This window comes from Microcaecilia unicolor, chromosome 10, assembly GCF_901765095.1.
Source record: "Microcaecilia unicolor chromosome 10, aMicUni1.1, whole genome shotgun sequence".
Taxonomy (NCBI): domain Eukaryota; kingdom Metazoa; phylum Chordata; class Amphibia; order Gymnophiona; family Siphonopidae; genus Microcaecilia; species Microcaecilia unicolor.
In genome coordinates, this window is record NC_044040.1 from 49,722,788 (window position 1) to 49,749,825 (window position 27,038).

Genomic DNA, 27,038 nt, shown 5'->3' on the forward strand with positions numbered 1-27,038 from the left:
ACCCTATCGACCCAACCTAAGTGCCTAAACCCTGCAACACAACAAAACCAAAGCTTGTAAAAGACACTGCATAACTCTTCCTCTCTATGATTCCCCAATGTGTCTATAACACATGAACCTTATCTGACCTTAACATCTCTTTGTATTTGCTTCTCTACTGGAAATGGCGAACGCCTTACAGTACTATGTAAGCCACACTGAGCCTGCAAATAGGTGGGAAAATGTGGGATACAAATGTAACATAAATAAATAAATTATTGTGGATATTCTGCAAACCTGACTGGCTAGGTGTGTCCCAAAGACTGGGTTGAGAACCTCACGTTTAAAATAATAGGGCCAATATTCAAATCGATTTAACTCTCTTGTCTGGGGCTAACTGGATATTTTCGGCGGCACTTAACCAGATACTGTTGCTGACTATACACAGTCAGCACCGAAACTGGCTATTTTGTGGGTGGTCTGGGGCGAAGTCAGCACTTATCCGGTTAAGTGCTGAACAACACATTGAATAGTGCCAGCCACGGCCCAAAAAACGCTGAAGGCCGCCGGCTGAATATTGACCCCAATGTTTACACTAATAATCGTGCGGAGTAACAAGAGAGCTAGCAAGCGGTAGAAAAGATTACAGACCCTCACTGCTGCTTTCCTGGCCCGCCCATACCAGTTCCAAAATGTGAACTACTTGCCAGTACCATGTTCTGAATGGAACAGAGGTCACCATGCCAACCTAAAAGAAGGTGGTGTTTTGGACCAGATGTACATTTTTTTTAAAGGAAGTTTGTAATAGTTTCAAAGGGTAGGGCTGCAACACTAAAGGAGGTTGGTCTGGTAGCTTCTAGGTGCTATTTAAACAACATAGAAAGGGCTGTGCAGATAAAGCCAAATACAAAGCAAGCAGGAAAGGGGCTCTGATTATCAGCCATTCTCACTGCCCCATCAGCTAGAAACGCTACCCTGAATGTGACTGGATTCACTCAGGATGGAACGTTACATTTTCTTTCCAGCAACATGTCAATTATTTTTCCAAATCGTTTTAAAAGCTGAGGGAGGAGTGGGGGAGGAGAGATAGAAGGAAACGGGCAAGGTGGTAATCAGAGAGCTCCTCTGCTGGGTTTAATTCTCCTGCTTTTGTTATGGTCCTTTCATCAGAGTGCCCCCCAGAGCGGGTCACAAGGCAGTACATTAACAAAAAGATGCTAGTTCTGGGGGTCCATGAGCATTCCCAGTATCTGACCTGACTCCTTATCTCTAAAATCTCTCTTCGAGTCTAAACTGTCATATGTCTGAGACTGAAAAAGGTGAGGGCAGCAGAAAGCAGATCTGATACTGGGGCTGCTTCAGTAACCACAGAGCTGCAAATGATGCAATTAATTCCCTTTATGTTGTACCAGATCTTGGTCCCAGCTATAACAAGAAGCTGGGACTGTTCTAACTCGCAGCGCCCTGCATTTCATCTTAGCCAAAAATAAAAAATTGCCGAGAGCAACACTTATTTATTTTAAAGAGAAGCCAGAAAGTACTGCACTATGCATTCCATTGGTAGTGTTTACCCTTTAGCCACTCCTTTAATCACTGCAAGACCAGCCACAACATCAAGTCGCCGGCTATGGCCCCTCATATTAGCCCTCTCCTCAAGTCACTTCACTGGCTTCCTATCCGTTTCCACATACAGTTCAAACTCCTCTTATTGACCTATAAGTGCATTCACTCTGCAGCTCCTCAGTACCTCTCCACTCTCATCTCTCCCTACATTCCTCCCCGGGAACTCCGCACCCTTCTCCTCCACAGCTAACTCCAGACTCGTTCCTTTTATCTTGCTGCACCATATGCCTGGAATAGACTTCCTGAGCCAGTACGTCAAGCTCCATCTCTGGCCGTCTTCAAATCTAAGCTAAAAGCCCACCTTTTTGATGCTGCTTTTAACTCCTAACCGTTATTCACTTGTTCAGTGGAGGAGTGGCCTAGTGGTTAGAGAGGTGGACTTTGGTCCTGGGGAGCTGGGTTTAATTCCCACTGCAGGCACAGGCAGCTCCATGTGACTCTGGGCAAGTCACTTAACCCTCCATTGCCCCAGGTACAAATAAGTACCTGTATATAATATGTAAGCCGCATTGAACCTGCTATGAGTGGGAAAGCGCGGGGTACAAATGTAATAAAAATAAAAAAATTTTATCATCCTCACTTTAATATTCCCTTATCTGTCCTGTTTGTCTGTTCTAATTAGATTGTAAGCTCTGTTGAGCAGGGACTGTTTCTTCATGTTCAAGTGTACAGCGCTGCGTACGTCTAGTAGCTCTTTAGAAATGATAAGTAGTAGTAGTCAAAGAATGCACACTATGGAGCAATAAGAGGTGGATGGAAATTTCACCTCACCACAAGCAGATCACCCATCATCATGAAACCACAGTTACCAATATGAATAGGCACGCTTGCCAAAACCATAAACAATAGCTCACATACATAAAAAGCCTCATACCAACTGTAAGGAGGATATTTTTCACTGTTGCACTTTCACTTAGCGCTGAGGTAGGTGCATTTTATTCCGTTGCGAGTTGGTGATTCATATTTGTGCTTTGTAGAGCAGTGCAGCTGTGCTGTTAGGTGAGACAACACTACCATGCAGTCTAATGCCATTTATTTCACAGTTACAATGAGTCATTTGAGATTACATGCTGGAGAAGGGCTAGGTATAAATGCACTGCGAAAGGAGGAGGATGGGGTTGCAGTAAATAGCTTATATTATAACTTGTCATGCATGACCATTGTAGAAGCTCACTGTGCAACTGAACACAGCCTTGAGTGAATTCCTTCAAAAAGGCGGTAAATAAATACAAATAAATTAAAGAGCAGATCATTCTGCAATCTACAGATAACTTCCTAGAAAGCAAAACTATCTCCTTACCTTTGCCTCCTGGGGTGGGAGGTATTTCGATAGGTGTTTTACATATGATGCTTCCTGAAGGTTCCAGGCGGGTTGGAACAGGCTTTTGAAGGAATTCGCACTGTAACTCATCATCCTCTCTTAATGTTATCGATGGACTAACAGTCAGCATGACCTAAAACAAAATCACTTCAATTAAAAAATGTTCTTAATCTGGAAGGTAGCTTCCTCTCTAGTTGGGAGAATGTGAAAATGATTGCCGAGGTCAAAGGGAAAAAGGGGGGGGGGGGGGGGATAAAGGGCTAGAGAATAACCTACTTGGCAATTTAATAAGAAATAAAACAAAAAAATTTCTGCAAAAGCACAGCCTTGATCTTTCCACCGAGTGCCACCCTAGAAAAGCATCTGCATGGAAAACGGGTAGTCAAGGGCTTTAATACCAATTTGTGGAATGTACAGTTATACCCATGGTACTGGGTCTATAGACTAATACCTTTAGAAGGATTAACAGATCAGAGATTGTATTGTATGAGTTTTCAAGATCTCAGAGGTTTCCTCGCTGCCTGTGAGGTGGCCTGCAAGATCTCAAAAGCTCATGCACAGTATTTTTTTAACCCTTAAAAAGCTTTCATACAGCTACCAAAAGACTATATACTATCTAAAGTACAGCTGCAATGTCTGTGATTTGAACTTGTAAAACAAGGTAACAATTCCTTATCCTTATCCACCCCCCCCCCCCCCAAAACGGGGGGGAAAAAAACTCCCCAGCACCCAGTTGTTAGCTATGCACTGCATCAATGGGCAAAGCTTTTCGTACTGTATTGGGAGACCCAATGAAATTAATTTAAAATAACAAAAGGAATAAAGATTACCTGTTGTGACCAATTCTTTCATATTATTACAACCAGGTCAGGATCAACTTCCTTTTCAGTATTCTGTGTTAGTGCACGTATCAGGGACTTGGCTATATTAGGAGATCTCAGACCCCAATCCAACACACCCCATAAACCCCACACAACTATAACTTCCAAATGCTGGTTTGGTTTTAGAAATGGATTCTTTCCGTCAATCTATTACAAAAGCAGCTGTAAGAAGATATGGCAGCAGAACCCCTGAAATTCATTATTTTGAACTCTGTAAGGTGAATATAGTAATTAAAAAATTTTTTGAATGGTGGAAGGACATGGCCATCTGCTTCTTGTGCAACGTCCTGTGACAGTACACTTATGTTCATTTCATGCATGTGAATCCAGTTGAACTACTAAGGTTGGTGTACTTATAGGTTATTTTGTTGTGTGTTGAAGGGGAATGGGTGCGCACTGTACTGTAGTCCAGTGCTCCACACAAGTTATTGGCAGTGTTGTTGCTCTAAATCCCTTTTTCTAGGGCACTCCCTGTTCAGGCCCTGTGCTGTGGGAAAAACTGGATGCTGTCCTGGATCAGGATGTTTCAGTGGGGAGCAGAAGTAGCTGCAGGGTCCAAAAGGCGCACACACACACAAAATAATCTTCACAGACAACCGGTGATCCAAAACAAGGAGAAAAATTAAATTCAGAAGTCCGTTCCAGGTTTTTTGGGTTTCCAAATCCAGGACACAGCAAAAGAATGGTTGAGAAAAGTATGGGTCTAGATTTAATACAAGGCGCTAACACATGTTAGTGCATATTATTTACCACAGATTCCACTTCATGCCACGAGACCTATTTACTAACATGTATAAACAGTATTAATGCATGCCAATGCAATAATGCAGTTTAGTAAATCTCGCCTATAGAAAGATGTAGCTTCCACAAACTTTAATGAATACATAGCTATCAAGCCAAAATCCAAGCTTCTAGACATACTAGGAGGAAAAGTTGGGCCTTCTAATATTCTGGGCTTTGTACTTCCCCAACCCCAAGAAACAGCATAAATCCTTCTCCCCCACTTCTATAGAGAATCACATCAAAAGAACTTTTTCACTGAACACCAATGCCAAGGCAAAACTCCTATTCATCTAACCTGGGAATACTTACCATACTAGGCCAAGCTCAATCCTCAGGGCCCCCCCTCATTAGGTGGCAGAAGAGCTACTTGCTCTTCTAATAAGCATCTGTGGGAGTTGAACCTTGGCTTCCCTGGTTTTTAGCCCACTGGTCTAAGTACTAGGCTACACTCTACCACTGTGTTCCTCAGACTAAGAAGTTTCCAGTTTTCTTAATTGGGAAGTGGGGGAGGGGGTGTGAACAGATCATACCTGTGAGCACTTGCAGACTCAGGCCCCTGTGCTTACCACAGCTACTATACTGCTAGGCCAAGGACCACTTCTCCTGCTACAAGAACCACTGCTCTTCCCATCCCTGGAGCACCAGAAGGCACAACCTTCTGCTATCTCCCATCTGCTCCCTGGTGAGTCTACTATATACCTCTCCCCCATCCTTGGGGATGGGCAGCACCACCCTCACTAGTGCTTCTTCAACATACAACCACTAGTTTTTGAGGAAACTCGCAACAAATTTCCATGATAGAGATTTGCATGCACTGGCTTCACAGTATGAAAATCTTGCATGTGTATTCATTATCCATGACTGGCTGGATATGCCTACAGGACTGGATTGAGCACCACTACACTACCTTGAAAATGCCCCATTCTGACAGACACCTTGGCCTTCCTTTCACTCTATCCTGGAAAGTCAGATGTTACTGCTCCTGATTTGAAACAGAACACATTTTCAATATCCTTCCACCCAAGACTCTGAAAGCTGAGCATACAGTAGAAAGGGAGAGTAAGAAAAGCTACAGACTTCTCCCAGCACAAGTGAAAAATCTGTTCAGAAGAAAATGAAAGGAAATCTAAGGAATAAGACTAGGGGGAATAAAAGCCAGTGGATCAACCAGATATTTTTGAGTCTGGGGCTCTAAGGCCCAGCTCATCCCTATGGGCCTTCACACACTTCTCCCTTCCTGTTGTCTACCCTCATTTTGTAGCAGGAGAAGTTGTCAGAGCTGGTCCTGAGCCCTGTGGGGCAGTCGCAGGTGATGAGCACATACATGCCTGAGCTCCTACATTCCCCCCTCCTCACAGGCTTCCTTCACCCGCATTCCAAATAGTAATAGCAAAGGGGCAGCTAACACTGTGCACCTTCTGGGTGACTGCCCAATAATAATAATAATAAAACTTTATTTATTTATAACCCGCTATATCTTTAAAAGTCTATGCGGAGGAACAAATCACATACAAAATATTTAAAAAAACAAAGCAATAAAAATTATTTCTTACAAAAAACTCTCTAATTCAAACATACAGCAGATTAAAATTTACTTGGTATTAAAATAATTTATCCATCAGAGAAACCAAAAGTCTGAAGTAAATGAGTTTTCAATGCTTTTTCAAACTGGTCCATATTTTGTATTGAACTAAGTTCAATGGGCAAAGCATTCCATAATTTCGGACCTTTGATGTAGAAAATAGATCATCTGCAGTTACATGCTCACCCAGCCCTCGATGAATCTGGACAGAGTGAAGAAACTGACAAGTTTATAGTCTGAACAACACAATGATGGAGGAGCTGCCAAATGGTTAAAGCAGCGAGTTAAAACCCTGGGAAATAAGGCTTCCAAACCCTCCAAGGCTACTTGTGCCCTTGGGTTAGTCACTTAACCCCCACCCCCCAATTGCCTCAGGCACAAATTTTGGGGCAGATGGAGTAAAGTGTGCCAGGGTTTGCACAGGGTTAGCAGAGCGAGTACAACTTTAGCATACATTTCATAGGCACACATGCAGATAGGGCTATAGTGAGCTATGTCTGGGTGGTGCGACCGCACAGGGTGGAGAAAATTGCTCCCCATCTATTGCCTTTCCTGCTTGGCCGTAACACAGTGGGCAGGGTGGGAGCACAAAGAAATGTGTTGAACAGGACACTTTTCTGCCTTGGGATGCCCTTGGATGCAGAATAGGGTTCTGGGCAGAAATTAACCCTTAAATTTGCGTGACACCAGCGCAGTGAGGCTATTGGCTATTCTGCCCAGATGCAAAGAAGTGCACAGAAGAGTGGAAGACTTGAGTAGAATACTAAGGCTTGAATGTCAAGTCAGGAAAGGCTTAAAGAATTAACTCGTTACCTGCCAACATATAAGACCACCAACTTTTTCTTTCTGGTTCCACAAAGAGCACAGTAACAAAAAAAAAAAAAAAAAAACTGAAGGGGAGGGTATGTTCATTCTTCTGCAATCAAACACTTCATATCTACCAGCAGCTTGAGCTGTGCACACATCAGAGCACAAAAAATTGCATTGGCACCCAAAATTGTACACACTTCTGCGCATGTGCTGGAATGTTATTTTATCCATAAAATATTGGCATTGCAAAAATATTATGCGCAGCATGGTGTTCCAGTGCATACAGGTGTGTGCACAAGGTCTGGCTGCTGTTAGTGCAGAATCATGTGTGCATTTGTCTGGTGTGCCCTTCCAGGATAGCGCAAAAGTTCTGCGCAAGTTGTATTTCCATACAAATTGTCTGCTGCATCAGGATGCACAAATCCAGCGTTACACTTGCATTAGAAAACCGTACGCATGGCCTTAACACAATCTTTAGTGACCCCACAGACTGCAACCCTTTGGGGACAGAGAAATGCCCACTGTACCTACCTGTAACCTGCCTTGAGCTACTACTGAAAAGACATGAATTAAATCCACAATAACAACTTAAAAATCTCTTAAATCTGTCTGCATTGCAATTCATTGAGAGCGCACTGGGGAGTAAAGTCAAATTGGAGAGAGATTTAATAATTGAAGCTAGTGGCAGTATTTGACTAATAAATATTTAAATATATCTGACATTTAATACCTTTAAGGAAATGATTAAAATAGCCTTAAGAATCAAAAGCTGGAGAGCTGTATGAATTATTTGCCACATTATTAGTGTCACTGTCTGGAGGAACCACAGTATCTCATTATTTAATTAGACAGGAGTAGGTGGATGGGAAGAGTGAAGAGTTTAGGCAGATTAACATTTTTCTAAGTTATTTATAGTCCCTGGTCAAGAAATATAACAATAAATAGACAAATACTAATTTTGCTTGAATAATCAGTTTACTGACTCCTTCCCTGTACAGTGAAGCACCTGATAATACCTGAAGACCAAGATAACTGTAATGTGTCTCAAGGAAATCAATCTAAATGTAGGTTTGCAGCTATCTGTCTCAGTTCTCCTTTGTGAAGCTCATCGACAGCCAGAATAAAATATCTGTTTCCTTACCTCTCCAAACTCTGTGCGCTTCCGGCTCATGCTTTCTGGGCTGGCACTGACAACTGTCATGCATGTACCCTCTGGACTCCACAGCCAGTGGTTTTCCTCAACAGCTCTTTCACAGTCCACCTGTCTTGTACACCTGGAAGGAGGATTTACAGACAGTACGGAAAGAATGCAATGGCTACGTTTAAAAAGTCCAGGTCAGTTTTTTTGCTCCTTGTACCAACCAGGGCTAGGGGATGCTGCAAAGACCATAGCCCCTTTGGGGTTGGGAAAGGAGGAATCTGCCATTGTGCAATGGCGACAGCTAGTGGCCACATTTATAGCCCAGAGTTCTAGAAGGAGAATCTCTGGTGCATGGCATGTGGCTGAGAACTGTAGCTATAAATGATGGGACTGAAGGAAATTGGGAGGACGTAAGATGGAAAAAAAAATCCACAAATAGTTGTGAACTACAGCTCATGGGACCAGATCCCAGATCTCAGCCCTTGTTTCAACCGAGTTGGCAGTCCACAGGAGCAGGGGGAATACTGCTAGTTTTGAGAACGATAGCCCCAAGCCAATTAGTTCATTCAACCCCATCTCACAAAAGAGAAGGGATAACAGAGCTTCAGAGTTGAAGAAATGCCACTTTAGCAGTATATGGGCGTGTAGAGCTGGTGGTTGGGAGGCGGGGCTAGTGCTGGGCAGACTTATACGGTCTGTGCTGGGACTGGTGGTTGGGAGGCGGGACTAGTGCTGGGCAGACTTATACAGTCTGTGCCAGAGATGGTGGTGGAAGGCGGGACTGGTAGTTGGGAGGCGGGGATAGTGCTGGCCAGAATTATAGGGTCTGTGCCAGAGCTGGTGGTTGGGAGGCGGTGATAGGGCTGGCTAGACTTATACGGTCTGTGCACTGAAGAGGACAGTACAAATAAAAAAGTAGCACATATGAATTTATCTTCTTGGGCAGGTCTTTTTCTGCCGTCATCTACTATGTTTACTATGTATTGAAATGAATGTCATTTGCCTATCAGTGCTCACTCTTTCCCAATAGTGTGCACTAACAAAAGTTTTTTGGCTGCCCATCCCCAACGTATATATGTGTATATATTATTAGATCAGCTATGCTGCTCCCTGCTAGTAAGGATGTATTGCGAAAGGTATATAGAACCAGAGTGGGGAAGAAAAGATGCTGGTCAAGAAAATCCAGTTCCTCTTCTTCTGCTGTCCCTGCCCCTTGCCCACCCCTCCCCTAGCCCCACTTTCAGCTAAGATTTCATGAGTGTAGACTAGCTGACTCTGGTGACATTTGTCACCAAGAAATCATCTTCTCCCAATCTAAGCTGAAATTAATGAGGCAACCTATACCCTTCTATCACATCTCATGGGAACCTTCTGACAGATCAACCATAGGCAATGCCCTTCCCAGCAGGCAGGCACCAGTACTAAATATTTTCTGGTATCTGAGACAAACACAGCCTATTCTACACTCTGTATATGTTGGCTCAAATAATAATTCCAGAATGATGAATATTAACATCAAACATTCTAGCAAGAAGTAGTTACATTTTCTTTGGCATTGTCATCCCTGATCACTACGAATACAGCCAATGCTGTCAATTCTCCATTTCTGACTGCATGGAGGTGGCCTATTCTATCATTTTATTTGAATTCCAATGCTAAGTATAACCTTCCTAAAAATACTCTGACAACTCAATGACAGCAGTCAGAAATAAGCTACATTAAATGCAACACGACTGTCATTGTTCACCTAAGTTGAGTGACAGTGTTCATCCAATACCTGCAGGATTCATGCTCACTGATCTGTGGCATGGGGTTGAGCTCATGCATGAGTTATAAGTGTATCACAATGGTCAAGAGCAAAAAGAATAAAATTGTTACTCAATAAGGCAACCGTGATGAACAATTCCCAGAAATGTTAATTCAACAGTCGTTTCAGGTGTATGTCTAGGAGCGATAAGTTGGTCCAAACTATATGGCTAAGACCAAATAGAATGTCTGAACCAATGGTCCCTTTCTGGTCTTTTGGCCAGAATTTGAACACTCATAGAAGGAGGGAGAAGAGGGTTTAATGGCCTGCCCCCAGCCCCACTACGGAAATCATTTGCTTTATGACCACAGCCAAACAGAAGGATCAAGCCTGTTCAACAATCAAATGTAGTCACACACATGCCCCCTCCCCCAAATAAATTTACTACAACCCAGAAGCATTTGAATATACGAGATGATGCCTTGGTAAGATTAATCGATACTGAAAAGAACCAGTTCCAGTATTCAGCCCTTGGACATCATTTCTCACTGGTCTGACAACAAGGGATTCTGTTACCCCCACTTCCTGCAACCTGTTGCTCATCCAATCCACATACTCCTGGCCTACTCTCAATAGTGTCCAGCATGCGTATCAGTCTTCTGTGCTGCTTGGAAAGATTTTATTACTGTTAAAAATTTCTATGTGGGTTTGATGTGGTGGTGGTGGTGGTTAATGGAATTAACTCAGAGGAAGGAAAGGTGATTAGTGGAGTGCCTCAAGGATCGGTGCTAGGCAGATTCTGTTCAATATATTTGTGAACGACATTGCCAAAGGATTAGAAGGTAAGGTTTGCCTTTTTATAGAGGATACCAAGATTTGTAACAGAGTGGAGGGAGCGGAAAGCATGAAAAAAAATCTGCAAAAGTTAGAACAACAATGTTTGGCAATTAAAATTCAATTAAAAAACTGCAGAGTGATGTACTTAGGGAGTAGAAATCCATGGGAGCTGTATGTGAGAGGCTGATATGCACAGACAGGGAGAAGGACCCTGGGGTGATAGTATTTGAGGATCTAAAGGTGACAAGGCAGTGGCCATAGCCAGAAGGATGCTAGGCTGTACATAGAGAGGCATAACCAGTAGAGAAAAGGAGGTATTGATGCCCCTGTACAAGTTGTTGGTGAGGCCCCACTTGGAGTATTGTGTTTAGTTTTAGAGGCTGTAAAAAGACAAAGCGGTCCAGAGGAATGCGACAAAAATGGTATGGAGATTGCACAAAAAGACATATGAGAAGAGGCTGGAAGGCCTGAATATGTAAACCCTAGAGGAAAGGAGGAACAGGGGAGATATGATACAGATGTCTAAATATTTGAAAGGCAATATGTATATATAAATAATTTTCCAGAGACGGGAAAACAGGATAACTAGAGGACATTAATTGAGGTTGCAGGGTGGTAGAAGTAATGTCAGGAAATTCATTTTCACAGAGCGGGTGGTTCGATGCCTGAAATGCTCTCTTGAGGGAGGTGGTGGAGAAAAAGTGGTGTGGAATTGAAAAAGGCATGGGATGAACACAATGGATCTCTAATTAGAAAATGAATGGTATAAAAAACAGAACTTAAATGATTGCATATGTGTTTGCATGCGAAGTGGTGCTTAGATGGCGTCTCTGGCTGTGAAGAACTAAGGCCAGTGCTAGACAAGATTTTATAATCTGGGTTCCGTATATGGCAAACCGGTTTAGGATGGGCTGGAGGGGACGGGAACTCCAGTAATTTGGAATGCGAGGACAGGGTCCCACAAATAAGACGGATTTGGATAGGCCGGAGTGGGCTTCGATGTAGATAAAACTGAACAAGCCAAATTACTACAGAATGCTCCATAGAAAATTCATGCCAACAGAATACCTTTGTCACACACACAGAACACAAATGCTAAATACATAATAGCTGAGCAAAAATGATAAACATATTAACCTAAAACCACAAGAAACCACACCACAGAAATAGAAAGATATGCATTTTCTCATATATCTTGCAAAATATAAAGATCACACATGCCAGAGATGGTGTTAGGGGGTGCAACTAGGACAACTACCCCCCCCCCCCCCTGGCCAGAGAGAACCCTAAGCCTGCTGTAAGCTGAAGAACGTATGGACTGATAATGGGCTTTGGGGTCCCATCCCAAATTTCTGCCCTGGGCCCTAGCCACGTCTAAAATCAGCTCTGGAAGGATACACATTTCAAATCTGATATATTCTAATCACAAAATAGAAAACACATATTTTTCTACCTTTTGTTGTCTGGTCATTTTATTTTTCAAATCATGTTGGTCCCAGGCTCTGGTTTCTGTTTCCCTCTGTCTTCTCAACTCACTCACCAGGGTCTCCTGCCCATTTGACATTTCTTCTCTCTCCATGCTCACCATCCATTTTTATCTCTCTGTACCTATCTTTCCCCATGTTCAGCATCTCTTTTGTGTCTCCTATACGTCCTTGTCCAGCATCTTCTCTGTGTCCATGTCTCCTCCACCCCCCAAAAATGTTTTGACTAGTTTTTCCAGTAGTACATTAGTCTAGTGATTGCATATACTTTGTATGCACACAGATTCTTCCTGGCAGCAATGTTTGATAACTTTTGTCTATTAGATTGTAAGCTCTTTGAGCAGGGACTGTCTTTCTTCTATGTTTGTGCAGCGCTGCGTATGCTTTGTAGCGCTATAGAAATGCTAAATAGTAGTAGTAGAACATAAAACATTACACACTTACCTTCCTTCTACTACACACCAGCCACAATATGGATCCTTCGCCTGTAAACACTGCTTGCAGTCAGAAAAATGAGCACAATCCTGAACAGGAATGCGGAAAAGCTGAAAAGGGATAAAACAGATACATAGAGATCATAAAAGGGCAAAAGACGCCCTATTGCAAGTTTTATTGTAGCTCATATTCTATTGAAGTTATCTATTATTGAACAAAACAAAACAAAACAAAAAACATCAAAAAGCTCAAAGGATTGATACACTCAGTCTTCACAGATCTCCTGAGCTCAGCATCTATATTATATCCAACTTGTTGGGATGCTGGAAGTTCAACTGACAAGATACCAACTATGTGAAAGAGTAATAATGGACAAGTACCAAAACCAGCCAGTATACTAGAAAGGAAATGGTATTTTGTAATTCCACTTTTGATTACACTTGAAACATGAAAACCTATTTGAGATAGTTTTGGTTTCCAGAAAATTAATTACTGGTGAAACCAAAGTTTGTTTATTTTACAAATTTATATCATTAGAATTTACATCCTGCATTAGAAATTCTAGGCAGATTACAAATATACATAATAAAATTATATACAACATATCATACAAAATTAAAACAAAAGGTAAAAACAGAATTAAAAAAAAAACCCTTGCATGACCATATTCCAGCCACATACAGATCCCATTAATTAGCAGCTTATGTAGAAAAAGCCTGTTTAAAAAGATATGGTTTAAGACTTTCAAAAGGCTATTAAAGAAAGAACAGACTTTAATGAGTTAATGAATTTCATAAATTTGTTTCAGCTGTTACAAAAATTTTAGCACCGGTGTCAGTAAAATGGACTTAGCAGATTGTTGCTAACTCCAATAATCCTTTATTCAGTGATTTCAACTGTTGTGATGGTCGATAAATCCTAAGCAATGAGGCATACTCAAAGGTACTTCATCACATAAAACCATATTGATCAGTAACATGAGAGCCAATGTAAGCTTATCCGAACTGAAATAATATGTTCTGATCAAGCAGAATCTGATCCAGCTCTTGCCACTGTATTCTGTGCAATCTGTAAAGCCTGCAGGCTTTAGACACGTGTCTCTTTTCTAAGTAGAATGTCTGTTTCCTGGATTACTGACCGCTAAAAGTTAGCCTGCACTAGCATCAGTATTAACCAGTATAACACTTCCTTGTTCAAAGGATGAACAGTGCAGCGCTGCTGAGAGAATGAACCGGACCCGGGGCAGGGCTGCTGCAGTCCCCCCCTCCCCCATCGCTGCCGCAACAGGATTGAAGTACCTTGGCTGGCGGGGATCCTGGGGCCCCGACAGCAGAAGAGACTGCTTCCTCAAGTGCTGACTGCCTGCCCCTGTGGCTGCATCAGGGCATGCTTGGTTTCAAAACCAAGCATGTGCGCCTGAGAGGAAAAGTAGCCGCTCAGCAACAGGCAGAAGAGTAGCGCTGGAAAAAGCTCCAGGTCCTCCCCAGCCTCCAAGGGGAGCCCAGCGCCGGTTTTCTTTCTCCTGCTCCTGTCGGGACGTGATCAGGAGCAGGACAGAGTGAAACCCGGGAACCTGGCCCCCCTTGGAGGCCCGGGCATGGGGAATTACCCCCCCCCCCCCCCCTTGGCAGCCCTGGAACAGTGTAGCACACTGGTGATCATCTAAAGCATCATATTTCTTCAGTGGAAATGAGATATAAAATCTCAGCTCTCATTCAAAAGCAACTCCTACTGGCTGGTTAAGAAAAAAGGTTGTGCGAGGCTACTGAGGAAGCCATTGACCACGCCAGGCCTAAGCAAGAAGGAAAGAGGAGTTAAAAAAAACTAGGGAAAAACCCCACACAGCCATAAAGACAGACACATGGCACCTCTCAGCCCTGAGTCTCTGCTGTTAGTAGTACTGAGTAGGGTTATGAGTGCGTGAGTTGGAAGGGTGAATAGGGGGTTGTAACTTAGGTGCAAGAAAAAATTATATACAAATGTGTGTGAGCGTATGCATGAAGAGAATTCACACAGACTATTGACTACATGAAGTTTTATACCACATATTGAATTTTAAAAAATCTATAGACAATGCAGGGAAACAGGCACAAAAGACAGATACTATTTCATAATGATTTATGACTTGCAAGAGAAAAACACGCCCATAAGAAATTGGCAGCACATGATGGCTGCCACCTGGCCCGCTTTCTCTCCCAGCTCCATTATAAGCAACAGCTGTAACCCACACTGCTCAGTACACCCAGCCAAAATCCAAATGGTTTGAAGGCTGCATTTGCAAGAGGCAATTTTCATGGCTTCAGGTCTGACAGAGAAATAGGACAGACAAAATCTGAGGCAGAGACCCTGAATCCCAATGATCTGTCTCACCCACCCTAGGCTGGGACTATAGGTGGGAAGCCCCACACAACTACTGAAAGCATAAAACTCATGCTTATTAAGCCAGTTTAATAAAACTATAAAAGATCAGCATTATATTTAACATTTTTTTTAAATTTCTGACATGAGATAATACGTAAAAAGCAGCAAAATAAAAATGTAGAAAACAGAGTAATAGGTTAAAATGAGAGCAAACACAATTTTAACTTCAGCATTAAAATGGGTATAAAGTTCAACTTTTTCAACCACATTCTTATTTTGACTTTGGAGGCTCTCCTGGGTCTCCAAGACAGGGACATCACCGACATCAATTTCAAATTAAACCACCACCGATAAAACTAAATTCTTAATAGTTACTAATCCTCATTACTCCATAAATCTTAAATCATTTATTTATTTATAGCATTTGTATCCCACATTTCCCCACCTATTTGCAGGCTCAATGTGGCTTACATTTGTCGTAATGACGGTTGTCATTTCCGGGTAACAGAATTACAAATGGTATTGCATTAAGGAGCATACATACATGGTAACACACATGGTGCATACATACATGGTAACATATATGGAACATAGTGTATATGGAACAAATCTTGATATATATATATATATACCATGTGAATACATATATGGTAAAGAATACATTATGGTATTGCAAGAAGGTTCTTGAGTAATAAGTTAGATTGTAACAGACATTAGGTCATCGACTGTAGAGAAGTCCTATTCAACATAAGGTTTAAAGTGGTAGTGCTTGATCATTAATAGCAAAGAGGTTGAGCAGTCATGTGTTAAAAGTTCGGTATAGATCGTGTATAATGTTAACATTTAGTATTTAAGATGGATGTTTATGGTAGGCCCTCTTGAAAAGATCTGTTTTCAGTAGTCTTCGGAAGATGGTTACGTCTTGTGTTGTTTTTATGGCCTTCGGTAGTGCGTTCCATAGCTGCGTGCAGATGTATGAGAAGCTGGTTGCATATATGAATTTGTATTTTATCCCTTTACAGTTAGGGTAGTGGAGTTTGAGGAATGTGCGTCGTGATCTTTTTGCGTTACTAATAGGCAAGTCTATAAGGTCTAGCATGTAGGTCGGGGCTTCTCCGTAGATGATTTTATGGACCAGGGTGCAGACTTTGAACGCAATTCGTTCTTTTAGTGGGAGCCAGTGTAGTTTTTCTCTTAGGGGTTTGGCGCTTTCATATTTTGTTTTCCCAAATATGAGTCTGGCTGCTGTGTTTTGAGCGTTTTGCAGCTTCTTGATGATTTGTTCTTTGCATCCGGCATAAATGGCATTGCAGTAGTCTAGATGACTTAGCACCATTGATTGCACTAGGCTGCGGAATACTTCCCTTGGGAAGAAAGGTTTGATTCTTTTAAGTTTCCACAATGAGTAGAACATTTTCTTTGCTGTATTTTTCGCATGGTCTTTACCATAGAGAACATCACATCTCCCCTTGACTCAACTATGAAAATCTTAGGAGTCACAATTGATCAATTCCTCATTCTAGATAACCAAATTTCCAAAGTGGTCTCAAGTGGCTTCGATTCATTATGGAAATTGAGAAGATTTAAGACCATTCTTCGCAAAATCAGTGTTCCGTACCCTAGTTCAATCCCTAGTCCTAACAAAATTTGATTACTGCAATTCTATTTATGCAGGACTTAAAGGGGATCTCCTCAAAAAACTACAAAACACTCAAAACACTGCCGCATGTCTCACATTCAGACTACCATACTTCGCCAAAGCAATCCCCCTTTCTATACGATTTGCATTGGCTGCCAATAAAAGATAGATCATGCAAGGTAAGTACCTTCATTCACAAAATTTTGTATGGTTCAGCCCCAATATCCCTAACTACCTCACTGAATTATTCTCATGTAATGCCTCTAAATCATATAGAGAATATCTTATCCTACATTTCCCGAATTGTAAGAAAGTAACCTACAAAACAATCCATACTGCTAAATTTTCACATCAACACACTAAAATTTGGAACTAACTAAAACCATCAAATGAAATGGCGATTATTTGTTATTCTGAAGTCTATTGAAAACTCACTTTTTCAGTCTAGCCTTTAAGGAAATAAGCACTCTTCTCAAACGGAAAAAGAAACCCCCCAGTAATGGCTTGCACAGCGGTAACCCAATGGTAATCGGGCATTGCCACGCACAGCCTGGTTACCATCGGGTCAGCACAGGAGCCCTTATTGCCACCTCAATGGATGGAGGTAAGGGCTCCCTGTCATATGGGCAATGCGATAAGTGTTCTCTTACCACATGGCCATGTGTAATGGGGACTTTTTTACCCGCTGCAGTAAAAAGGGCCCTGGAAAGCGGGGAAAAACAGCCCCCCCCCCCGCCAGCACAGGGCCCCTTTCCCCGCACCTTGATAAAAGGGTCCCTAAGTATTTAATTGCATCTGCTCCTAACTCAAGTTTTACTGGTCTAACATATGATGTATTTTACTTTCTGTTAATATATTTTGAACATATTCATGCTTTTCTAATTATTATGTAAGCCACATTGAACTTGCATTCTACTCAGGCTAATGTGGGATATAAATGTCGAAAATAAATAAGATAGATAAATCAGCGGAACTGCTGCAATTTTTCAAGATAAGAGGTGGACAGAGAGAGATGCCTAGGGCAACACTTCATTGGGTTCCATTAAGTATTTCTGAATCATCGGTGATGGGTTGTTGGGTAAGGTTGGGTTGTATTTGGAAGCTCTGTGGTCTGAGTTCGAATTTGCAGATGCCATCTCCATGAGTTCCCCAAATTGGGAATCCAACTAAGCTGAAGTCTTAAATTTAATCTTGACTTCCACTGAAGTCAATAGGAACTTAACACTTCACCTCTGGTGTTGAAGTAAAATTACAGCACTAAGAAGAAATAAAAAATGTCTCTAATCTTTAATGTAGTTTGCTGCTCATTAGCATACATTTACATATATGGATAGGTCTTCAGGAGTAGCACTGATTTTGTGCACTTGCTACATTGGAAGTAATCATAGTTCATAAAAAAAATAACACAAACAGGAAGTAACCACCACACAGCACAGTTTATGACATGCTCAGCTTAGAGCACTTGGTCTTCCTACAGGCTGCCAATAAAAATTCTAACATTTGATGAAAAACATGTTAGCTAAGCATCTCATGGTGCCATCGGTAGGTCACTTGCTTACCGAGTTTGAATCCTGCACTGGAATTTTTATCAGGTATCTGGCCTCTGGCTAACTCAGCCATCTACCCACTTTTGGTCAGTAAGGGAGCAATTCTATAAGCTCACACAAGAGTTACATGCCACTTTTATGCAGATCAAAGGGGCTTGTAATTGCTGGTTTTGTACATAAGTGCACTAGGGGTTATTCAATAAAGTAGCCATCTATGTGCTATAGCACATAATGCCAAGGTGGGTGGCTATGTAGGAGGAGCATAGTAGCATATGCAAGTTCTAGATTATCATCAATTATGTGTCACTTGGCACACTTAGGCTGACCATTTACACCAGCCATTCACATGGCATAAGTGTCTGCGATTAATTAAAGGTGAAAGAATGCCAACTTTTACTAGTATTTTATAACTGCTTAGGGGCACCCATATGCCTTATAGAACTAGTGCTCAGCATTTGGCACTGGGGAACTTAAAATGTGGCACCAAATTATAGAATTGACTCCTAAATGAGTACCTGGCCTCAACCGGGGGAGGGGGAGAGTTAAAGATGGCTGGGGAAGAAAATGGCAAAACCATCACGCAAGTGGCGGCTCCCCATAAGTCTTTCGCAACTTGCTACTTGTGTACAGGGGACTACCTCTACCTTAGCATCTTCAATAAAACAGAGCGAAGGTTTCTGATAGGACAAGCCCTTAAAGGGAAAGTACCAACATGTTTTCACCCTCAAGTTTCCCTCAATTCTCCTGTAAAATTTCCAAATTTTTCTTTTATTCTTCTTTCACTAACTGAGGTTCTAAAGTTCATTTAAGGCAATTCTCTGCCAAGTTATGAAAACTCACCCAGTGGAGCTCTGCAACCAATAACTGTTCCACAGACAATTTGGCGTGCTTAGGATTGATCACTGCTATGAAAAATCAGCACTAGAAAAATTTCAACAGCTTTTCATTGCAGCAGCAGCAGAATGGCCTGACCCTTGTACTCTCAAGTTCAGCCATTCTACTGCAGGGCTGGTCAAGAGCTCTCCATATATAGCACTGAAATCCCCTTTAAACTAACATAATTTTGGAAGATTTATTCATTACAAGCAAATCCAGAAATTCTACAGAAAGGTTATGTGTGGGAATATTTTTCCTTCAGAACTCCTGGAATGCAATTCAAAATATTTACCCATAAATGGCACTTTCCTACAGCAAACACCCCAGATCAGTCAATCAGAACGACCGACTGATGCATGCAATGTGTTTTGGATGAATGAGAGAGAGAATGGAAACTACAGTTCTTCATAAAATCTAAGCAATGAAGGCAGTTTTCCAACTAGTTGAGAGCATTCCATTACCAGGTGTACATATCTGTCCAATGCATAATAGTCTGAATTTCATTTTAACTCATTACTCTCTCTCCTCAGGATTTTTTTTTTAATTATTCCCTAAAGCAGCTATCATAATGGCCAATACTTCTACCACATAACATTTGGCTTTCACTTAGAAGTCATTTTATTACATTGTTCTCATGTCTTGCAAACTGTGTTTAAAGCAACGGCCCAGCAGTTACAGAGTTCACTTGAAAGTCCTCTTGCTCACAGACAAAGCCTTTTACATAGGCCTTTCTTCCTGTTTAGCTAACCACCTTATTCCATCCTCAGCTGGACCTAAGAGAACTATACATCAGAACTTACGCCATTTACCTCCTGTCTTGGGTTCATGGCTGGTGTTATGGGGGTGCGAACAGGACAACTGCTCTGAGCCCCCAAGCCACTGAATGGTGTGCATTTTTCAATTAGCTCTTATACATAACGAAAAGTTTGATTGCTAGTCATAAATAACAGCTTGGTTTATTTAAATACAAAAGATGCTTGGCGAGCAGTTAAGGACTAAGTGATCATACAATCCAAATGGTGAAATTTCCTTTTTTTCAATCAAAGTTGTGTATAGTAATCGCCAGCCATATTGAATGTCTTGACATCAACAATTAATTAAATGTTGAGTTAATTAATGCCAGCATGATTCTGAAAGTGACGATGCCATTTGATCATTGATTTATGGTTTAAATGTCCACATGATTTAAACGGTGGGGGTTTTATTTCACATTTAACCTCTGACATCCCGCATAACTTCCTTCAAAAAGGCGGTAAATAAATCCTAATAATAATAAATAAATAAATAAATAAGTAGTAAAGTGAACTGAATTGTGAGTTAAAGTAAGTGATGATACTGACAGCTACATTGAATGATTAGAATCAATAACTAATATATCTTCTTTTTACCAGAACAGTTAAGAGAGTTAAACTTAAAAAATTAGTATCAGTTTGATATTATTGATTGAGTTAAAGAATTGAAATAGGTCTGATGTAAGACGTGTAAAGCAATATTCTTCAGTTAAACATTATGCTTCAATGTTATCTCCTGAATAATATGCAACTCCTCCCCACTATATAGTGGTCTAAAGAAGACGTCAAAGTAAAATTCCTAATATCTAATACTTGTTATATAATAATAGTAATATGTCTGTTTTTCCTATCAAGTATTTTACTTGTAACTATTAAATTGTAAATCAATTTAAAAAAAAAAAGAATCAATAACTAATTGAATGCTAGGAAAGTAAAAATAGCAAATGATTTTGAAATCAAAGATGCTGTTTGATGATTGGCTAGTGGTTTAAATGTCCACATGATTTAAAAGGTGGTGTTCATTTTCACATTCAACTTCAGACATCCTGCATATCAAGCAGCTAGTGAAACGAAATGCGCGTCAAAAAATGTCTTTTTAAAATGTTTAAGAGAGTTTACCATTTATGATTTCGGCTTGTGCCAAAACAGAGCAGCCAATTTCTTCCCACCTTTCTAAAGCTACAAAATTCACATGTCTGTATGACACAAAGGCAGAAAGTCTATCATTTTTGTAAGAGAGGGTTAAGAGCTGCGGCAGACCATAAAGACCACTTGTACCTCGCTTCTCTGTACAGCCGACGTATAGCTCACGAGAGGAGCCTGTAAAAACCTTATGCTCTAGGACCTCTCTGATATCTAATGAACCTCATCACAGTGTCAATTTTATGGAAATTAATTCATTTTTTTTTTTAATTAGGCTGTTCGATGTTATTTCAGAAACCATTTTGGCCAGACGTTTAAAGGGGTTTTCTTATTTTGTATCTCTGGGCAAAATGCTTAGTCCAGTCTCATCATACACTACATTAACTCATGTTTGCTGAGAAAATTACATATTTTATAGTGGGAATAAAACTGTTGACGGCACCATCGTAAAGGCACAGATACTTCTGTCAGTCTTTGGCCTCCCATATCCCAGTGCCTAGAAGGCATATTCATATATCTTTAAGTGCACAACCTCTCAAGTTCTTACCTATGCAGTGCACTTTCTAAATTCCCTCTCAGAGGGCCTGGTCTTTGGTATTTTACTTTCAAAAATGTATATAATCAGGAGCAATATGTCAAAGATACAGCACTCACATAAAACAGGAACACAAGAGTGAAGGTGATATGCAAAACCAGGCAGCTCAAAACCACCCACATAAAATAGGAACACAAGAGTGAAGGTGATATGCAAAACCAGGCAGCTCAAAACCACCCACAGTACTATATTAGAAATGAATGCACTATTTAAGGATTCGACACTTTGTGGTTCAAAAGCCAGGGTCTACTGTATGGACTAGGCTACTGAGTAAGTGGAAGGAGTTATGGTTATCCCACCCGGGTGGGGGAAAGGGGACTACAGGCCTCATTTCCTCTATTTATGCAATACGAGTTTCCACAGGTCTCCTAAAACTTCCTTTTATGTTAGCCTGGGAGCGGGATCTGGGGGTGGAATACTCTGATTCTCAATGGAAGGATACTCTAACAACCACTCACAAATTTCAGTGGCTGTTAATATTAGCGAGACTGGCATCAAAGTTCTCATGCAATGGCAAATCTCTACAGATAAATTATATAAGCTGAAGTTGATTCCATCTGACAAATGCTGGAGAGGCTGTGGGAGAACAGATTCCCTATTTCATATCTGGTAGGTATGCTCGGTTGCACAACTGCAATGGAGGATGGTGGAACAGGTGATGTCATTAATTCATGCGTCCTGTTTCTTGTGAGTAGGGGTGGGGGGGTGGGGATTAGCCCTCTTTGGGCCTCAAAACTCATTTATGTTACCTAGCAGCTGGAAGGGTCCTAGCTCGGTATTGGAAATCCTCTGTTGCTCCTTTGCTGGAGGTATGGAAGGAGTGTTTTCAAAATATGGTCACTATGGAAGCTTTAACAGCAGCAAAGATGAACAAAGGCCCTAAAACGTCATCAACTTGGGACCAATTATCCTTGTACCTTAAAGGCTTTTGAATGTGAGAGGAGGGTATTGGGGGAGGGTTAGAGTGGGGGGATACACTGATGGTTCCAAATTTTCTTGGTATCGCAGTTCTTGATTATATGATTGTTCTGTAGATATTTTCTCTGTTTGGATTTTGTAATACACCGTGGGTCCCTTATTGGTATTTAAAACTCTCAATAAAAATACAAAAATAAATAAATAAAATGCACCATAGCAAGCCTGATAATTCAAATTGAAGAAGACTGGCGGGTATTGTCCACACATAGCAACAACATAGTAACATAATTCCTGGCAATTAAACATTAACCAAGTCTATCTAGTTCCTTCTGTCCATTCTGTTGAAGGCACATCCCAGCTACAGAGTCTGATTGCTTGTGAAATTTCTTATTCAGACCAGTTTTTTCTTCCTCCACTCTATGCCACTGTTTTGAGTAGAAGAGTACACAAAGATACTCCATCGAGTTCCTTCCAGGATTTGGACCTCTCATGTCCAAAATGCTGCAATAATCTAAAGAGCCAGCAATACTAGCATAGCACTACCCAACATCTGGCTTCCTAGGTCGACTGCACAGCTGCTGCACAGGGCCTAGTTATAGGAGGGCCTGCTTTCCTACCACATGTAGTAGTCTAGTTATTACTTTTAACTTTTGCTTACATGTGTGTGTTTAGTTGTGCTTTGGTTTCACTTGACTACCTTTTGCTCTGAAGGTTATAAAAAGAGAAACCCAGTTACGCTAAGAGAGAGTTTAGCAGTTTGCCTGTGTGGAGACTTGCAGAATATGAAAAATCAAAGCCCTTCCCTCTGTTTCTCTACTATTAAGTAAAGCATCATCTTTGCAGGAAGCATAGATGTGGATTCACCCAGAAATCCCCAAGCACAGTTGCTTCTAAGCAGCAGGCATTATTGGGAAATAACTGTTCATGTCTATAGTTGGATGTCTTGTGTCAGCGGTGATGAGTCTAGCAAAATGGTAAGGGCAAGTTTATCACAGAAACAATTTTATTTTAAACCCATTCTATTTGAAAGTTTCAATTTTGATTTATTGGTTCACCTTTTCCAATTTCAATCTCAGGGCGAGTTACAATTCAGACACTGTGTAGTATTTTTTAAATCCATCATACTAGTAGCAGCAGTTTTCAGGGGGCTTCTATACCTTGTTGAACCCGCTTAATTATCGGAAGAGGCATCTAACTTGCTAATCTCTCACATTAAATAGTCCCCTTATTCTTTAACTCCTGTTACTCTATCTTATCTGTAAGCTCCACCTTCACATACACCCTATGCCGTTTATTAAGATATTTTAATGTGTATTGTGTTGACATGCATGCTGTCATTTGAAAAAAAAATTTTCTGTTGATATTTTCTATTGCCTATGTTCAGATTGATCTTGTTCACTGTCTTTGGTGAATTTCTTCAAAAAGGCAGAAAATAAATCCTTTCCCGAGGATAATTTACCACCTTTTTCACAAGTCTTGTGAAAAAGGTGGTAAATTATCACGGTTTGCTCCTAGAGATTTAGAAGACAAATTGTCTTCTAAATCTCTAGGAGCAAACCGTGATATTGAATCTAACGTAACTAATTTCCGCCAGGGTCACTTTACTCATACTACCCCTCTCCTCAAGACCCTTCACTGGCTCCCTATCCGTTTTCGCATACTGTTCAAACTTCTTCTACTAACCTATAAATGTACTCACTCTGCTGCTCCCAAGTATCTCTCCACACTCGTCCTTCCCTACACCCCTTCCCGTGCACTCCGCTCCATGGATAAATCCTTATCATCTGTTCCCTTCTCCACTACTGCCAACTCCAGACTTCGCGCCTTCTGTCTCGCTGCACCCTACGCCTGGAATAAACTTCCTGAGCCCCTACGTCTTGCCCCATCCTTGACCACCTTTAAATCTAGACTGAAAGCCCACCTCTTTAACATTGCTTTTGACTCGTAACCACTCGCCTCCACTTACCCTCCTCTCTTCCTTCCCGTTCACATTAATAGATTTGATTTGTTTACTTTATTTATTTTTTGTCTATTAGATTGTAAGCTCTTTGAGCAGGGACTGTCTTTCTTCTATGTTTGTGCAGCGCTGCGTACGCCTTGTGGCGCTATAGAAATGCTAAATAGTAGTAGTAGTAGTAGTAGTAATTTAGACATTTCTGCCTTACCCCAGATAAAGATTAGTTGATGAGTGTTTTTTTAAGAACAAAGCGAAGACATTTATATGATTTCAGATAGTTATTCCCAAATTTTTCAATGGAAACCCAACAACATCGGAAGCAATTTTTGTTAATGAAACCAGGGGTCCTTCAGATTGGGGCAACTTTCTTCTTAAGATTTCACTGTAAATGTGTTATCAGATACCAGTCAGTTAAATATGTATTCTTTGATCCATCACATCTGACAACTTTTTTGGCCACTAAATGTACATCTGGGGAGCTAGATTCGCTCCCATCTTATTGAAATGTATAGCTTCTTGGTAGTATCATTTTTGCCATATTTTCTTTGGATTTATTACCCTGTATTTTCCTTGCCCAAGTCTTGGATCCTATTTATTGGGACTTGAGTGATATATTCTTTTGTTTTATATAGTGCTTTAATCTGTTATTCTTTGTTTCTCATTACTTTGCTGTACAAGTATTAATTTGCTTGGTACATTATTCTGAAATTAATTTAAAAAAAAAGAAAAAGAAATCCAAACAAATAAAATAAATTAAAATTGTCTAATGTTTTCATTATTACTGAAGGAGGAGCACTCCTTCTTAGAGTGAGTGTGCAACAAGATTAATTCACGTGGCCATTAAAAAGGCCCCTGCCTTGAAGAGCTAACAGTCTTAATTTTGCACCCACAGGAGCCAGCTCTGTGGGTGTTAGTGGGTGCTGAGAATCTGCAATATTGAAGCAAGCTCCTTCATGGTCTCTAGGAAGAGCTACAGTTTCTATTCTGTTGGGCTCTCCAATTATTTGGAAATGTTGGTGCCTATGTCCGCACCCAGGGAGGTTAAGCATTGTCAAGTTCACATCGAAGTGGAAGAAAAAAGTCTCCAGCACCACAATGCCAGCGTGCTTCAAGTATCTCAGATTTTAAAATACTTTTACCGGCCAACAAAAATTGCAAAAGGTCCAAAATTAGATAGTCAGGCTGGAATAATAGGCATTAAGGGCTAGTATCAAGATAAAACACAACCATACCTGATTCTTAATCATAGCATACAAGTTTTCTTGTTTGGCATCAAAGGCAAGCTCGTTGTTCACAGGGTTATTGTTTTCCAAGACAATGGTATCATATTCATATGCATTACTTGCCAAGAACACCTAGATAAGTTAAGAGAGAGCATCAGTATTAATACCAGAATTCAGTTAGGGAGATACTGTGAAAGCAGGTGGGCCCCCCTTGTACCCCCCACAGGCACTGAGAAAGAAAAGATGGTTCTCTCTATGGCTCAATTACATCTTTACTATAAACCACATCAAAAAGACCGATAACAGAAAGAGAATCAAAGCCACACTTGGTAGGAAAATTTCTGTTTACCATTATGAACTCAGCATTCACGATTTCTGTCTCAAAAAAGTAAAACAAATATCATGCCGCTCAATATGATATTGCTTATTAGAATGAAACATCAGAGAAGCATTATCTACTGCTCAAAAATGGTCCAAGGTGTTATTTTCTATAATCTGAACTTCAAAGTTCAAAGCGAAAGCCATGCGATTGATTTCTGAAGTCGAGTTACTACATTCCATATGGTCACATACTTTCATTACTGTGCAAAACATAGCACCCACCTTTTGATTCAAGAGCATAGAAAAATAGCAGAGAGAGGCAGGCTCATGCTGTGTTCAGACTGAACCGCTGTATCATATACCCATTCTCTGCTTTGAAGCAGTGGCGTAGCTACGTGGGGCTACGGGGGCCTGGTCCCCCGTAGATTTGGCCCTGGACCCCCCCAGCCGACGACCCTCTTGACCCCCCCCTACCGCCGCCAACCCGCCGTCGCCTACCTTTGCTGGTGGGGGATCCCAAGCCCCGCCAGCCGAGGTCCTCCTCTTCCTTCATTCTGCAAGGCTTCGTTCTGTTTCTGTGAGTCCAACGTCCTGCATGTACAACGTGCAGGACGTTAGACTCAGAAACAGAACGAAGGAAGAAGAGGACCTTGGCTGGCAGGGGTTGGGGTCCCCCGCCAGCAAAGGTAGGCGATGGTGGCAGGGGAGGGTTGGCGGCGGGGTGGGGGGGGGGGTCAAAGTTGGTGATGGTGGTGGCGCCGTGGGGGGGGGGGGCTAAAATGTGCCCCCTCACCTTGGGCTCTGAACCCCCCTCCCGCCGTAGTCTGGCTAAACCCCTGCTTTGAGGAACAAGCAGATGACAGAAGGAACTAGAGCACCTCCCAGAACCAGTGCCTGTTCCCAGAGCACAGCAGAAGCACCCATTCCTAGAGCACTGAGAGTCAGCCTGCAGCTTTCCAATAGAGGAAAACACAGCAGGAGTCTGCTGCAACTCCTCCTCTCTCCAGCAGATGAAGCAGCTTGCAGCCCTCCAACCTGAAGGGC

The 27,038-nt window shown here is 41.4% G+C and overlaps 1 protein-coding gene across 1 annotated transcript in view; it reads right to left on the reverse strand.

Annotated features, from left to right (window-relative positions):
• The window catches only part of PLXNB2 (plexin B2), a 519,469-nt gene that overhangs the window by 128,320 nt on the left and 364,111 nt on the right, over window positions 1–27,038 (reverse strand). Inside the window, exons 6-9 of the mRNA XM_030217169.1 lie at window positions 25,683–25,805; window positions 12,633–12,733; window positions 8,121–8,253; window positions 2,903–3,056 (exon numbers count right to left, since the gene is read on the reverse strand). Coding sequence (XP_030073029.1) covers window positions 2,903–3,056; window positions 8,121–8,253; window positions 12,633–12,733; window positions 25,683–25,805 — 511 coding nt within the window. The remainder of the gene's footprint in view (window positions 1–2,902; window positions 3,057–8,120; window positions 8,254–12,632; window positions 12,734–25,682; window positions 25,806–27,038) is intronic.